The 17,600-nt window shown below is 30.4% G+C and overlaps 3 protein-coding genes and 1 long non-coding RNA gene across 6 annotated transcripts; 2 read left to right on the top strand and 2 right to left on the bottom strand.

Annotated features, from left to right (window-relative positions):
• Positions 1 to 1,417: 1,417 nt before the first annotated feature.
• Positions 1,418 to 8,628, bottom strand: LOC133781587 (uncharacterized). Of its 3 annotated transcripts, none has more exons than XR_009870161.1 (2): positions 8,443 to 8,628; positions 1,418 to 1,690 (listed from the first exon to the last, which is right to left on the bottom strand). It is a non-coding gene; the product is annotated as an uncharacterized LOC133781587 (long non-coding RNA). The 3 variants fall into 3 exon arrangements; XR_009870162.1 differs by lacking the exon at positions 8,443 to 8,628 and adding an exon at positions 2,048 to 2,679; XR_009870160.1 differs by lacking the exon at positions 1,418 to 1,690 and adding an exon at positions 7,899 to 8,347.
• Positions 7,029 to 12,697, top strand: LOC133781586 (receptor-like protein EIX2). Its single transcript, XM_062220620.1, has 2 exons — positions 7,029 to 7,043; positions 9,345 to 12,697. Exon 2 carries the CDS (start codon positions 10,147 to 10,149, stop codon positions 12,487 to 12,489), a length of 2,343 nt encoding a protein of 780 aa, XP_062076604.1. The 5' UTR covers positions 7,029 to 7,043; positions 9,345 to 10,146; the 3' UTR covers positions 12,490 to 12,697.
• LOC133784645 (receptor-like protein EIX1) lies at positions 9,589 to 10,125 on the top strand. The gene has a single exon (XM_062223937.1). It carries the CDS (start codon positions 9,589 to 9,591, stop codon positions 10,123 to 10,125), a length of 537 nt encoding a protein of 178 aa, XP_062079921.1.
• A 1,540-nt stretch (positions 12,698 to 14,237) lies between the features above and the next one.
• On the bottom strand, positions 14,238 to 17,329 carry LOC133784644 (receptor-like protein EIX2). Its single transcript, XM_062223936.1, has 4 exons — positions 17,214 to 17,329; positions 15,095 to 17,082; positions 14,635 to 14,859; positions 14,238 to 14,383 (listed from the first exon to the last, which is right to left on the bottom strand). The coding sequence occupies exons 1-4, from the start codon at positions 17,327 to 17,329 to the stop codon at positions 14,238 to 14,240; spliced, it is 2,475 nt and encodes an 824-aa protein (XP_062079920.1).
• Between the last annotated feature and the right edge of the window lie 271 nt (positions 17,330 to 17,600).

Raw genomic sequence — 17,600 nt, 5'->3', positions numbered from 1 at the left:
CCTTTCTCCTATCACAGAGAATGGATGCTTTGTCATTCTGCCCTCGAGACTAGATTCACAAACAGGTAGGTCACCCTAGGTGAGTTCCCTCAAAGGCCCAGCCTTTGTTAGTATTTGAATCCTATCATAGAAAATATGACTAAAGTGAAAATGCCAAAGGTACGTCATTTCTAACGTTATTGACCTTTTGTCGTTTAACGGTCCTAGATTTAGCTGTCTTAAACAACTAATTATTTAGAACATATGGTTCGTTTAGTTGCAATAGGTATGGCCCATTTTTCATACATCCACCCCACAATTCACATCCATTTAAAGAAATAAGATTTTATTACTTGTGAAAGTAACTACAAATTGTTGTTGATGTAATAAGAAAAACTGAAATTGAAAATTTCAAAAATCGGAATAAAATAAACATATTCTTAAAACAATATATTTGTTTCCAAAATTCATTCAAGCTTATCATTTTTCCTTGTTTGATATGGACAACCCTTGATGGATTCCAAGTTGTGGCTTTTTATCCTTCATGGCTTTGCTAGTGATTAAAAATTGTTAAAAAATGTACATGTATGTTTAGTAGATTTTGATTTAGCGTTCCAAAATCGAAGTATCATCCTCTAAAAACACATGCATCTAAGACAAATTTAATTATCTTGGGTTCCATATGCCTTGAGTGCTGGGCAATCTTGTTCCAATTCTAGTCTCCTTGCAGTTGGAAACTGTAATGACCTGAATTTGCTAATAGGGCTTAGGGCCTTGATTAGTGTGCCTGGAGGGAAATAAATGAATTGATATGTTGATATGTGTATTCATGTGAATATATGATAATGATGCATGTTTAGTTGAGTAAAATATGCATGTGGGCCCCGTTTGGATATTAGGGGTATAAATGTGATAAATGTTATATATATATGTGATATGTCAGTGCAGCACGATCCGAGACAGTCCTGGGGAGCGGTTAGCCAGAAAGTCACAACAGGGTTGAGAATCCGACTTGGGGAGAGTCGAGGGGTAGTGTGGGTATTAGATATATTATGGGGTTATCGGGTTATGAAAATAAATATTTGGAGATATATTTGAGGATAGAATGTCTAGGAGGGAATATTGGGGAAATTTACCATTTTGCCCTCGGGGACGTTTTGGTACCTCGAGCCTTGAGCTGACCACATAGACTAAGTTAAAAAAAAACAAAGGGAAGAATTATTTAGAGGCTTGTAGAAACCGACACTTATTTTCCTTCGAGCTGAAGATAGTTCTCATCTTCCTCTCTCTTTCACTCTCTAAGACAAACTTAAGGAAAATTCTGGTGGAAGCTAGTTAAAACAAGGAATTGGGCTGGGAAAATCTTAGGAGCTAAAATGTAATGACCCACTAATCTAGACTATTTGGTCCATTAACAAATCTATACATAAAACTTACATTTTTGCGGAAATACCATACTTTATTAGAAACTTGTAGAAACAAATGTTACTTTCATAAAATAAATAGGATATGGGTACCCATTGTCTTTAAAACAAAAATAACTTAAAGTAATAAGAGTTACATAGAAAATGTGGAAAATACATTTAAAACCATAAAAACATAAACAAGACTACATCCTCGAATCGAATAACGCTCGGCTCCTTGACTCCATCCACCATCGATACACATCCTCTAAGCGTCACGAATCTTACCGCCTCTAAAGCTTATTTTCCTGCACATAAACAGAAAGGAATGAGCCTAATGCCCAGCAAGGAAAATCTAACGCATAGTCATAAACATAAATTTCGTAATAAACATAAAGACATATCATAACACATAATACACTTATTATAATGGCCATTATTACTTGGGGTCCCATAGACTAAACAAGCTTATGCCCATGAGATTAGTGGGGTCCTACCAGCTAAATAGGCTTATGCCCACAATCTTTTTGGGGTCTTGTTAGTCAAATAGGGCATAAGCCCAAGCCTACAAACATACACAATCATAACATATTCATAACATATCATAACATAACACATAAGATAACATAAACATAAACATATTGATTCTAGCCTATTTTCCTTACCAAAGTTACCGGGATATGTGGACTGAGTTGGGACTTTTTGGAACACTCCTAATAACCATTAGAAAGAGTGAGTCTAAAGAAGAAAAGAGATGAAAAGGAAAATGGGAAGACTAAACCATTGAAAGTACACTTACCCAAAACTTATGTGCTCAAGAGCTTAGATTTCCTAACCAAAATGAAGATTAAGGTTAGAGATTGAGTAGAAGACTATGAGAAAGAGAATAACATAATACAGAAATGAACTAGAGTTTTGGTTACCTCAAAGACTTGAAAGACCAATCTAACCACAACCGAGATACTAACGAACCTCACTTCCCAAAGTGTTTGATGATGATCAAGCTTATAATCCCCAACCCAAGTGTTTACACTCTCACAATAACCTAGCAACTTGCAGCCTCTGAACTTAGCTTGATGAATGAAAAATGCTTGGTGCTAGGTCCTATTTATAGAGTTCTAGGAATAAAAATCTTCTTTTTGGCTTTGAATAAAAAAAAAAATTTAATTGAAAATATTTGAATATCCTTCAGCCAAAGGCTTAGGAATTTTTCAAAATTTTCAGAGAGATTTAAGGATTCAAAGCTTGATTTTAAAATAATAAAAACAAATAGAATCCTAACTTCTAACTCCCTAAATCTCGTAACTCTAAACTCCCTTTCAGTAAAATCAACATATCTGGAGTTGTAGAACTCTGATTTGGACTCTCTTTTAGAAATCTCATTAAATTATCTACAACTTTTAAGAAATACTATTTTTCGAAATACCTAATATAACTGGGTCAAAAACAGGTCGGAAGTTACAGTACCCTAAAGTTACGAAAAATCTATTTAATTATCTAAATATCAACCTAATCCACAAATAAATAAAATTGTGATAAATGTCATGCTCCTATCAGATTTTGGTGAAGACTAAGTCTTATATTTCTCTTATTAAAATAATAATTTCTTAATAATCATACATATGATAAGTGTTACTATCTTATTGGGTCTATCTAAACCTTATAATATAATAAATATAATCCTTAATATTAGTCATATTAATCAATCTTAGGTTAAACTTAATATTCTTAAACTATAGGTTATACTTAGAAAATCTATAAGTACTACTATGAGTGTCCAAATAATTCCCGGTCTGAACCAAAAATCCACAGTTACAAAGATAATGCTATAAATACTATCATACTACTATATATCTTAGCTAAGTAAAGTTCTTGAAATTGAAATCAGGAAATTTTTCGTGCTGTTCCTACCAAATTCGTATTTGTTGGATTCGAATATTTTAAAAATAATAATTTTTCATCTATCAATAATATCTTCAAATATTCTTGCTTTTTATTAGGAGATTATTTCTCCATCACAAATATCCCATAAAAAAAATAAAAAATTGTGCAAAGTATGCTACACGTACCTGACTAGATTTGGGGATGTGTAATAGATTCGTGTAGCAAGAATGCTAATAAAAAATTGTGCAAAGTATGCTACTCTACCTTGGACTCTATCTTAGCTAAGTAAGTAAAGTCAGATCACATTTCTCAAGATAGAAGTAATAATTAATTACTTCACAGATTTAATTTCCTGAAGTTTATTACCTTGAGCAGCACGAAAAATAAAAGACAAATATTCCAGAAATGATTTTGAGTAAGCATATAATAGTTTACAACTTCTCTTATATATATATATATATATATATATATTATGATAAAATCAAACTAAATAAAGAATTATATGAAAATCTTACAAACTAATTCAAACCATTTAATATTCCAAAAATCAATAATATTAAAATTATCTTTTAAATAAAAAGATTTTTTTTTATAAAATTTCCAATTTTAGAATTTATATTATTTAATTTCAAAAATTATTATTTTCATTTAAATTATTATTATTGTTTATCAAATCTCTTATATTATTTTTTATTAATAAAAAAATAACTTGAGAAATTTATTAAAAAAATATTTTATATTTTATTTAGTCTTGTATTGTACCAAAAAAAGTATAGTACTAATACAATATAATTCATTCTAATTCAAACCAATCCTAATTAATAATTCTATCCAGTTGAATCCAATTTCACATACCAAACGAGCCTGAAAAGAGTTGAATAACTATGTAAGAGAGGTTCTTTATTGAACATTGATTTATATATAAAGGATCAAAAAAGGGAGAAATTCTAATTCTTAACTAATAAGCAAGTTATATTTAAATTAATAAGTATCTAGACATAAATATTAAAAGATAATTATAAAATATATTTTTCTGAATATTTTTATCAATAATTGTGAAAGAAAATAAAATAATAAATATATAAAAAATGGAAAATGAAGTCAAAGTCTTTCAAGTAAAACAAAAATTTGATTGGCACAGAACATGACTTGATATCATCTATATATTTTTAGCTTATGTTTTGGGCATGAAATGTTCAGGTCAACACTATATATTTTTATCATCTATATAGCGAATGACACATATAACTTTTTACTAAAATCAATGAATAAGGTTGATTGATTGCTCAAGGTTAGCTTTGTCAAAAAGTGAGTCATGTAGGTGTTGGATTGATTAACTAGTGTGATCACTGACAGAACCAAGATCTAAGCAATATTTAACCAAAAAAAGACTTGTAGCATGACTTATGTTTAATGAATATTATGACCTAGGAAGTAATTTCTCCCAAAAAAATCACATAAAGTATATTATAATTTTGGAAATTTCGAGTTATAATTAGTGTCTTGTTGGTACGAAGTAATTTCTCCCAACCCCTAGTTAAAGAAGAATAAGAAGATGAAGATGAAGATTAGAGATTTAGGACTCGTTCAGCCTCATATTTAATTTTTAATGTATTTTAGATTCATAACTTGTTTTCATTTTTATTTAACGAAAAAATGGTTTTAGTTTTTTTTTAACAATTTTCTTGTTTTTTTTTTAAAATTTTATATCAAATTTTTTATTAAATAATATTTTATTTTATAATTTTAAAATGATTTTTTTCAATTTTAATATTTAAAATTCATCAAATAAAAATATATGAGGGTATTTTAGTTATATTGAAAAAGTATTTGACCAAAATCAGTCTCAGAGCGAGTATTATTTTGTTCTATTTTACAAAACATAGGATCCAAATTGTGATTTAATAAAATAAATGGTCTGATCAATAACTTTCGCAAAACACAAGTGCCAAAATGATATTTATTCTTTTTGTAATATTGAAAATTCATCTAATTGGAAATTAAAATTTGAAATTCCCATCTAAACTAATCTATTTGTTTTTTTTTCTCTTGAATATTGGTTGTAGAGAGTTACAAATATTGAAATAGTCCCAAGTGTCTTTGCTATTGATGTCTACTTTATATAGATAAGGCAACAACCTCTCTGAATTTCCCGATGGAGGAGGGAATTAAGGCTACTTCGTCGGATCAATCTAGTTAGAAATTAAATTATGAAATTATTTTCTAAATTTTAATGTCTTATATATTTATAAATATATGAACTATTCAAACAACCTCAAAATGGGGGAAGAGAAAAAAAAAAAAAGGTGACAATGATGGTTAACTATTCATTTAGAATTTTGAAAATATATTTAATTATAAACGAGGTTGATAGTTCATTGCTCTCTCCATTTAAATTTATATAAATTATACACATATTCTTTGTTGATAATATCCATAAGTTTATCCTAACATGTATACGTGTGAAGCATATATGTACCGATGTAGACCAACAAAAGTCTCTCTCCCATTACTTTGCAACTCAAAGAAGATAATACTCTTAAATATAAGATATTATATATACATATATAATATATATATCTTTTATATAATAAGTAGGTAAATAATAGAAATTCTTCATTTTAAGGGTTTTTTATTTTTTTAATGTTAACTTTAATGGAATATTCTTATATTTAATAGTAGTTTGTAAATATCACTTAAACTTAAATAAAATAAATTATCTAAAAAATTAAAATATAATATTTTTTTAGATAGTTTACAATAATAGATATTTAAAAATAGTAAATAATTAAACAATTTAAAATATGATATTTTTGACATATATTTATATTGATAATTATTTAAAAACAATAAATAATTAAACAAATTAAAATATGATAATTTTTAAATATTTTACGATGATAGTTATTTAAAAATAATAAAATCATACATTTTATAACATAAATAAAATTTAATTAAATTTAAACTCACTTATAGAGTAATATTATATTAAACATATAATATAATCTACTATCAATTATTAACAATTTTTTTTTAAGAAAAAAAAACTAGCAAGAAACTTAAATTTAAAATCCATGTATAATATTTAATATTATATTAAACATATAATATATAACAATTAAATGGAGAATACCTATGTGAATTTGTGTTACTCCCAAATTCAAAAACCAGAACAAACATAAATAAATTATCTAATTAAAATATGATGTTTATTTAAAATTTATATGACAGTAGTATAAATTTAATAAAAATAATTAATAAATTCTATAAATAAAACTAAAAAAATGTGCATTGCATGTTACTTGTATCTAGTATATATTTAGTAAATTTGTATCATTGTCATATAAATTTTAAATAAATAAACAATATTATATACAAAAGAATGACACAAACATATTATTGGAAAAATTAAACCAAAATATTGTTTATGATATTTTCTAAATATATATATAAATATAATATTAAAACATTTTTAAAACATAAATGATAATTTTTCAATAAAAATTAAGATTATGTATTATATTTATATAAGTATTAAATATTAGTGTATTAAAAACTATTAAAAGAATAATATTTTATTAATGTATTTATTTTCCAAAAACAGGTGGTCCACACATTTTTTTTTTATCATTAAAGTTATTTAAAGAATCATGTGATCTCAATGTGTATCTCATATGAAGTGGTAACTGCTCCAAAAGTTCTAATAAAAAGCTTGGCTTTGGTTAGAGAGAGATTTTAAAAGAACAAAAAAGAAAGTTCATAGTTCGTCGGCTGAAGGTACGATTTCTTTGACAATCTCTGTTTTCGATCTTAATTTATTTCAGTTCTATTCATCAATATATAGTATGAGTGCATTTTTTCGTTAGATCATTACATTTTTCAGACTGTAGTTTATCCTTTTTTTTTTTTTTGTTGAGTCTCTGTTGATTTTGATATGTTAAATTAAATAATGTTTTTTGACAAATTAAATTTACCAATGATAATATTTTAAATTATAAATCCTTCCATATTTTCTTCCCACTTATTTCTAGATAAATCCTTCACTTTTTTTCATTAAATTTCTTTTTCAAACACCTTCAAACATTTTTCTAGTACAAAATTGGCTCCTAGTAATTTTTTTAAAAATTAAAATATCTTTTCACTTTCTATAATTTGTTGTTTAAAGTAATTAAAATATTTTTTTAAGGATACAAATTTAATCGCAATTTCTTCAACTAAAAATAAAAATAAATATAAACATAAATAAATAATTTAAAATAAAAATAAAATATATTATTAGAATAAAAATCGACAGTAAAATTATAATATTCAATTTCTATGCTTGTGAAAATGAAACTACATATAAAAAACATATTTCTTAAAACTAATAAAGTAATTATAATACCTAATGTATGTGAGTAAAATATAAATTTTTATTAATTATTTATCTGAATATATAATATACTTTGTAATAATTAATTAATTAAAATAAGTGAGAGGTGAAAAAGGTACCTTTTAGGACAGGGAAAATATCATTTTTCTAAATGAAAACTATCTATACATCAGTTGATTCGATTTTTCGTAACTTAAGAACATTAGACCATAGATTCAAGAATACAGATACAAGAATGTAAATAACATAATATTTTAAAGTGGTTCGACTAAAAAAAGATGACCTACATAGTCACTTTTATTGATATATAAATTTGAAGAACCATAGTTTTCAACAAACTTACGTTACCGTTTGCTCTATAGTCCTTCTTCACTTTGATATTACATAAAGACTAGTTTGAACATAGAATATAGTTTCTTTGTCTACTGGTATTATGAGTTGCCTCCTTCACTTAGAATCTAGTTTAAATCAACTTCACATTTTCTCTTCCAAAACAATAATGGATTCAATTATATTCAAAGTCAAAATTACCAATATCAAAACACAACCTTCATGCAAAAGAAAATCAAACCACAACACTAGCATGCTTTTCTATGAAAATCAACCAATCAAGAAATCACAAAATCAAAGAAAGAGATGAATAGGTAGAATTTCCGTTTCCTCCTTGATAGTGTTAAATCACACTAACTATAGGTTAAGTCTTTGATACCTAGGTTCAACCAATACCAAAAACACAAAATTCTTAGATTCAAGAAGAGAATAATAGACTAGAGGATTCAACAAAATACAATAACATCATATTACCTTTGCTCCTCCTAGGTTTACGAAACCCTTCTCTCTTTCTCCTCTTTCTTTCTCCCCGTCACGAGCTCTCTCTCTCTCTCTCTTTTGCTCTCTAGGTATTCAGCAGCCACCCTAAGAGCTCTTCATGCTCTCATTTTTCTATTTAACGGCCTAATGGTCGAACCCTAAGTGTAGGTGGGAAAATGGAACTTTCCCAAATTCTATATATTTTTTTTATTTTTCCTTTAAATTAAAATAATCAAAGAAAAGAATATGTCAACCTAGCTAAATAAGGAAACAATTCTTTTCCTCGGTCTTTACTTCCCACACGCCTACTCTCTCTCTCTCTTAGAATTCTATAATTAGGGAAACACCCACATTCCTTAATCTAGTATAGGTTCATGGCTATCCACAAACAACTATGCGCATGTTTTTAACTTATACCATACACTCACACACACAATCAAACACACTTGCACTTAAGCACAAAATAACTAAATAAAAACAATTAAATTAGATCAAACAATTATTCACTTAACATTTAAATAAACAAAATAAAACAATTAATCAAACACTAGCTAGTATAAATAAATAAATAAAATAATAATTTGGTGTGCTACATATCCAAACATTATTTGGCATACAAACTCTATAACCCTATTACATATCATTTGTTAAACCTGCTTTCGTTAGTTTATCATTTATTCTTATGGGTTATTCTTTTCTTCGTTGTTCTTTCAATGTTACAATTATATCATATATTTTGATCAAAGCTTAATTTTGGCAACCAAATAAGTCAATAATATTATGCTCTATTTCGTATTCCTTAATTAAAAGCAAGCTGCCCAAAAAATTAATTAGTCTATGTATATTTTTTACACCAAAGACTAAGTGAAAGCTTCTTGTCTGATTAAAACATGGAGAGGTATCCTCGCATGGAAGTGATATTCGTGGTTCTTCTCTGTCATTGCATATCAAGCATGAGTGGTACTACCTTTGGTTGCATAGAAAGAGAGAGACAAGCTCTCCTAAGCTTGAAACAAAGCTTTTCAAGATCCTTCACACAAGTTGTCCTCCTGGCAAGGTCAAGATTGCTGCCAATGGAAAGGAGTAGCCTGCAATCAAACCACGGGTCATGTTGTCAAGCTTCATCTCAGATCCTCATCAATGGATTTCTCATATTCACCTTTCAACAGATATAATACACTTTCCCCATGGCCTTTGTTGCCTGACTTACAAGCTAATGAGGTGAGCTCTAGTTTGTTGGAGCTGCAACATCTCAACTACTTGGACCTCAGCGGAAACAACTTCAGTTCTAGTAGGATTCCCAACTTCTTTGGCTCAATGAAGAATATGAAGTATTTGAATCTGTCTTTTGCAAACTTTAGTGGAAATATTTCTCTTCAATTTGGAAATCTTACTAGCTTGCAAGTGCTTGATCTTCAAGGTCTTTTCGGTGTTAGTAATCCTACTTTCCAGTGGGCTTCAAATCTTTTGTCTCTCCAATACCTTGATATGAATTGGGTAAACTGTTGGAATGCATCAGATTTAATGCAGGTACTTACCAACCTTCCTTCTCTGTCACATATCAGCCTATCTGATTGTAGACTAAATATGGTCAATTTTCCTTGGCGTTCGATCAATTCCACATTCTCTGCCAGTGTTCGATACCTAGACCTTTCCATGAATTTTCTTGGAAGATAAATTCTTAATGATCTCAAAAATATGACTTCTCTTGAAGTACTTGATCTTTCAAATACCTTTTATGTTAGTAGTTCCTCAATTCCAACCTGGTTGGGTGATTTTAAGAGCCTTGTTTACCTTAATCTTGCATGGAATAATTATGATAGCTTTGAAGGAGAAGGTGGCTTGGTCTATATAATAAATAATGCTTGTTCGTTGAAGTCATTAGATTTGTCAGACAACACAATTGGAGAAGTGTTAGATCTTCATCAAATAAATTCAACCAAATGTGCCAAATATAATCTAGAGTCATTAAACTTAGCATATAACAAAATGAGTGGTCCTTTGTCTAGTTGGTTAGAAGAACTAAAATCCTTAAGATACCTTGATCTTTCCAGGAATATATTTCACGGTCCAATACCATCTTCACTTGGAAAATTTTCAAATTTGGAATTTTTAGAGCTATCATATAACAAGCTAATTGGGTCGATTCCTGAATCCTTGGGAAGATTGTCAAGTTTGAGAGGAATTCTTCTGTCAAATAATCAGTTGACTGGGATTATTCCACAAACAATTGGGAAATTGTCAATCTTAGAGGGGTTGGATCTTTCATATAACAATTTGAATGGGGTCATTCCACAAACACTGGGAAAATTGTCATTGTTGAGCTGGTTAGATCTTTCTAGAAATCAATTAAATGGAAGCTTTCCTAAATCACTTTGGAAATTAGTTTCCCTAACATTCTTGGATATATCATCAAATTCCTTGCAAGGTATTATATCTGAGGATGACTTTGCTAATCTTTCAAGGTTGAAAAGTTTGTTAATTGGTTCCAACAATTTCTCATGGTATATGAATTCAAATTGGATCCCTCCTTTTAGTCTTGATCACATCAACATGGCTTCTTGCAAAGTTGTAGGGTCTCATGAGTTCCCTCAATGGCTTCAAACACAAAGAGAGGCAACTGAATTGAATCTCTCAAATGCTAATATTGTTGGAACATTTCCAAATTGGCTTCATAGCATGTCAAAGATGGTCTTTTTGGATCTCTCTATGAACCAAATCAGTGGGCAGCTTCCAAAGAATGTTGGCCCCATGCCTTTTTTATTGACTCTAAATCTTGGCAACAACTTGATAAATGGTTCAATTCCAGAATCATTATGCGAACTAGAACGTTTGATCACTCTAGATCTCTCGAGAAACAAGCTTTCTGGGATATTGCCTCACTGTTGGAGAGAGAGCCAAATCGTGAAAGTCATCAATCTATCACACAACAACTTGTCAGGGACTATTCCATGCTCAATGGGGAAATTATTACAGTTGAGACGGTTGCATATGAACGATAATCATCTTAATGGGGAACCTCCTTTGGCTTTAAGGGGTTGCTCTGAAATGATGCTTCTTGATCTTGGTGATAATAACTTTTCTGGACCTCTACCAACTTGGATTGGAGGAGATAGCTTCCTAAACATAACAATTTTGAGGCTACGCAACAACATGTTTAGTGGAAGTATCCCTTTAAGCTTTTGCAAGCTCTCTGTGCTGAAAATTTTAGATCTTGCAAATAACAATTTGAGAGGAAAAATTCCTCATTGCTTTGGCAATCTCACTGGAATGATTGTTGAAAGAAATTATTCAAGTTTAATTGATGAAAGGGCTCCTCCCGGTGTTGAATATGGAACTGGATGGGGAAAAAAGAAGGTTTCGCAGGTGATGAAAGGAAGAGACTTAGAGTATACAAAAATACTTCTACTTCTTGATAATTTGGACCTCTCAAGCAATAAGTTAGTTGGGATAATTCCAGAAGAGCTATGTGTGCTATCTGCCTTGCGTGGTTTGAATTTGTCCCATAATCATTTGTCAGGCAATATTCCTAACAATATTGAAGAGTTGAAGTCCTTGGAGTCTCTTGACCTTTCAAACAACAAACTTTTTGGTGAAATTCCACAAAGCATGTCCAAATTGTTATCACTAAACAAGCTCGACTTGTCTTACAACAATCTGTCAGGCAAAATTCCAACAGGAGCTCAACTTCAAACGCTGGATGATCCAAATATCTATGTTGGCAACAATGAACTGTGTGGAACCCCATTGCGAAAGAAATGTTCTGGAGATGATGATCGGAGAAAAATTTCACCAACGACCAATGCCCACGAAGATGATGATGACTACAAAGATAGTAGGATCGAAAGAATATGGTTTTACTCTATGGTAACACTTGGATATGCAACTGGATTATGGGGAGTAATTGGGAGTCTGGTTTTCAATAGAAACTGGAGGCATGCTTTTTTTCGTTTCACTGAAAACTCCATGGATTGGATTCTTGTGACAGTAGAAGTGAAAATTGGGAGACTGAAGAAGAGCATCATGAAGTGGACCAACTAATAAAGATGTCTATTGATAACATGTATTCCTCTGTGTGTAATTGGCTCTTAAATATTGCATAGGTAGTCTTCATCTGTATGTACTTCATAGGACGATCGATTCTCTCACTTTTGTGTATTTCATCTTAATTTATGTTGTCTTGTATTGTTTAAGTTGTAACATATTGCCACAATAGTTTGTCAAAATACATAAACTAGTTTGTCAAAGATTTCCTCATTTGCTTCAACTATGCTCATCTGTTGGAATTGACAGATGCCCTCCGAGTTGTATATTTTTTCCTTCTCGGGACAACATTTGATGTCCTCCTGTGGTTAAATTTCCACTGAGATGCCAAGTCATATTGGTTGAAATTAACCTGCCAACTGATATTCCTGTGTATCAAATTCTGGTGCAACAGGGGCATTGTACCTATGCAGTATCATGTCCCCCTGCTCCAATGCACAAGTAAACACAAACACAGAAGGAAAAAAATCAAATAAATAACATGAACTTTCTGTTTACTCATACAAAAAACAATTACTCTCACATTCAAAGTCATGATTCCACAAAATTAATACCCAGACACCATAAAGAAAGCACCAAAAACACATGCATGCTACAGAGAAGGGGAAAAAAGGAAAACACCCACTAACCTACTGAAGAAGTCTACTGCGGTGGCGATGGATTTAGTCGCAAACCCGTTCTTCTTCTTCTTCGTAAGATATCACCGTTCTTCTTCTTCTTCGTAAGATATCACCAATTGCCCCTGCTCTGCCTGCCTTGTCTTGTAAGAGATGAAAGGTCTCAACTTTACTAACTATTATTTTAATGTAATGTGTTTTCATTATCTTTTTAAAACTATTATTTATCTTTTTAAAGCATCAAAACAAATAAAAGGAACTATTGTTTTTTCCTGATGTTATTTATACAGGTACTTGATAAAAAATGTTGGTATTAAAGGTTACCAAAGTTACATTTCAATAAAATATAAGTTATTAAATGATTATATTCCGTTTAATATATGAAAAAAAATCAATGACATGCCTAAAAAAATTTTAATTGAAACAAATTATATATTATAAAAATATTTTTCGATGACATTTTTAAAATTATGTCAGTACCGTAACTTATTAGCATTTTTGAAATATCACTAAAATTATTTTATGAATATAAAAATAAATAAATAACAAATGATTTAGTGACATTTAAAAATTATTACTAATTATAATTAATTGATATTTTAAATTGCCCCTAAAAATAATCTAATTTAGTGACAGTTCTTTAACTTTTAATAGCACTAAAATAGCAAATGTAAAATGCCACTAAATATTTATAATATTAACATTTAAAAATATCGTTAATTCATATTTTCGGTAAAATTAGATTTCTATCCAAACACATAAGTTTTAAGATCGTATTCAGGAATTGTTGAGATGGTCAGACGATTAGACAAATCCAACTACATATCGTGAATGTAGATTTCTATCCATTAGCACTACTTCGAATGCAAACTTTAAATCCATAAATATGGTATTATTATTTTTTGGAAGTTCAAAAGAGTAGAAATAAGCCACATTTTAAATCCAACTAATTATGTTGTAGCAAAGTAAAATAAAAACTTTGCGAAGAACATATTTTCAGTTTAGGAATTGTATAAAATCTACCTTTGATAAAGTAGAGCATAAACATCAAATTGAACACTAAATTCACGTACGAAGTTAAAAATAAAGAGAATTTTTATTATGTAACTTGAAAAGATAAAAATACAGTTACAAAAAGAAGAGAATTTCAGAGCCATTGTAATTGATGAACTTCATGGAGGAGTATCCATTAGTACTACTTGAAATGCAAACCTCCACCTTGTGACATTTGATAGACACCACCAGTTGATGAATAAGCTTTTCATAATAGATTTCTGAGAAACAAAACATGGAAACAAAATTATGTAGGGGAGAAAAAGAATTGATATATAACTAAAAATAGTTAAATTCATCTTAATTACTGAAATGTTTGTGAAAAATTATTCATAATTAATTACCTGCTACTTAGAAAGACTTCTCTTCAATAAAGTCATGTTGACACAAATTATCACATATAAGCAATCTCCAAAAGAATCAACAAAATTGAAGAAGGCAAGTCTCCCTGAAGTATTAAGCAATAAAATACCACAAATTCCAGCAAATCCGACTACAAATCCAACTCCAATTCCCATATGAAGCCCTGACATGTCAAACCATTCTTCATCTTCAACAAAACTTGAATGATCTTGATGATAATTTGGTGACTCATCGCCAAGACATGAATTCGCCAGTGGACGTCCACACAATCCATCATTATCGATGTACATCAAAGCATCAAAACTTTGTAGTTGAGTGCCAATAGGAATTTTTCCTAATAATTTGTTACATGACAAATCTAAGAAAGACAAAAAAGATAAACTAGCCAGGCTCGTTGGAATTACACTAGAAAATTTGTTGTGTGATAAATCTAGTGACTCGATAGTTGAGCAATAGAGTTGGAAAATCCACTGCCCGAGCAGAACGCACTAATCTGCGACCTGCAAGTTTTCCGAGCACCAAATTCATGCGTTGGCTTGGGGGCGAAGAACTTCTTGCGCAATTCATGCCTTTCTGTAACTTCTTCAAGTTCCCAATATTCGCTGGGATAGCTCCACTCAAATTATTCTTCGAAATGTTCAGTTCAATCAATTCAACAAGATTTGTTAACTCCTCGGGAATTTTTCCATTCAATTTATTACTTGATAGATTAATTAGATTTATTAATCTCAGAATCTCTTTGAATTGGCGGTTGACTCCTTTCCACATAATAAATGTATCCATCTCATAGTTTAGACCAATATTATCATCTAAGTTAACATGTATCTGCATGTTACTTACTTGAAAAATGTCTCTTTTATCTATCATCGAGGAGAAATTTTTTATGCATGAAGGAATATGTCCACCTATATTATTCATGGAAATGTCAAATATTTGAACAGATTGAAGATGGCATAGATTTGATGGTATGGCTCCAAAAAGATTATTTGATTTTAGTCGAAAGAAAATCAAATTTGTTAGTCTTTTCCCAATCCAAGTTGGTATATTTCCTTCAAGATTATTATCCTCGACATCAAGAACCTTAAGTTGCGTACAATTTTGTAAGGATGAAGGAAGATTTCCAAAGAAATTATTGTGCCCCAAAAGCAAATATTGAATTCCATGTAACAAACCGATTGATCTTGGAATTTCTCCAAAGAAATTGTTGTTATCTAATTTCAGAACAGTCAGATTCTTTAAATTCAAATGACAATCGAGAAGGCTTCCATTCAACATGTTATTTGAAATGTGAAGAATTTCTATTGACCCATGTACTGGTTCACAAAGAAAAGTCCTTAGACTATGAAGCATATTATTAGAGAGAAACAATGTCTTCACATTTGATAGATAAGTTGGAATAGGACCATATAATTCATTTGAAGACAGATTTAGAATCTTCAACTCAAAAATCTGATTAGAAAACCAATTTGGAATCTTATCATAAATTTGAGCATTAGAAATGTCAAGTAAGGAGAGTTTTTTTTGGGTTTTGAGCCAAGCAGGAAATTGTGGACCTAACTTGCATGACCCCAATAGTACATCAACTAGTTGAAATGGTGGAACCCAAGTAGAGTTGAAGGTCAATGTTAAGGGGTTATCCAAAAAAGAAAGCCTTTTCAAGTTGGAAAGTCTTTTAAAGTGAACTTCAGTGACAAGTCCCGTGAAAGCGTTTGAAGAGACATCTAAATTCTCAAGATGTTGGAGCTCACCAATAGCTTCAGTTAAAGTACCAGTGAAAGAGTTCCATTTGAGAAACAAAATCTTAAGATGATGAAGCTTGCCAATATCATCCGGTAAGGTACCATTAAGCTTATTGTAAGAGACATCCAACAATCTTAGGGATGAAAATTTTGAAAGATGCAGCAACGGTCCTTCTAATTGATCATCATAAAGGCTTAATTCTTTTAGAAAGACCGGAAATGCTTTCGAAATTGGAAAGGATCCTTTTAATTGGTTTGATCTTAAATCCAATATTTCTAAAGAATCTTTAGCACAACCTCTAAGGCTTTCTAAAACATCCGAAAGTGTTGTATTGAAATTATTCTCTGACAGAGAGAGCTCTTGAAGATTGCAAAGACTTCCCAATGATTTTGGTATTCCACCAACAAATTCATTGTATGACAGGTCAATGTGTGCAAGAGTTCTTATGTTTTGAAAACAATTTGGAAGTGGACCTCTTACTTCATTTCCCCAAAAGGTCAAACTAACGAGATTGCTACTTATATTGAGCAACCATGGAATTGTCTTAGGATGTATGGTATTGTATACAATGTCAAGTTTTGTGAGAGAATTTGAAGAGCTTTTGTTGATGACATCTATTGTCGGAAAAAGACAATTATATAATCTTAAACTTGACAAAGAGGGAGCAGTTTTAATGGATTGAAACCAATTTGTGGCTTTGGTGAAATTGGTGTTACTCAGTTTAAAGATTTTTAGGGAAGAGAGATGAGAAAGCCATTCAAGATTGTTATCAATCATGAGACCATAATTGTCAATATCAAGATTGAGAACTTGTAACCTAGTGAGATTCCCAAGCTAGAAAGGAATAGCATCGATGATAGGATTTTGTTCAAAGTTGAGATACTTGAGTTAAAGAACCAATAAACTTGGGGAATTTTACTGAAGTTATTGTAACTAAGATCCAAGTACCTCAAATGTTGCAAATCAACTAAGGAGGGACCAATTTCACCACCCATTGGATGGAACCCAGGTGCAATAGTATTGTACTCTTCTCCGTATACTATGTTTGGATGAAGATTAAGCATAATAATATGATGAGTTAAGTTATCACACCTAATTCCTTTCCATGTACAACAATCTTTTTGGCTGCTTCTCCATGAAGATAGAAAGCTGTGTGGATCAACAAAGCCTTACTTCAAGCTGAGAAGAGCTTGTTTTTCCTTCTCTATGCAATGAACTTGAGAGTAGTCTCCGCTTGGTCCATCCATACATGACGCGTGGCTAGCACCAGCAGAAGCACTACAACTTTGATCATATTGAGAATTTAAAGTGAGATAATTATTACAGGTAAAGATC

The sequence above is a fragment of the Humulus lupulus genome, chromosome 6 (genome assembly GCF_963169125.1).
Source record: "Humulus lupulus chromosome 6, drHumLupu1.1, whole genome shotgun sequence".
Lineage (NCBI taxonomy): Eukaryota > Viridiplantae > Streptophyta > Magnoliopsida > Rosales > Cannabaceae > Humulus > Humulus lupulus.
The sequence above is the reverse complement of the archived record's forward strand: the minus strand, read 5'-3'. Positions and strand labels throughout refer to the sequence as shown.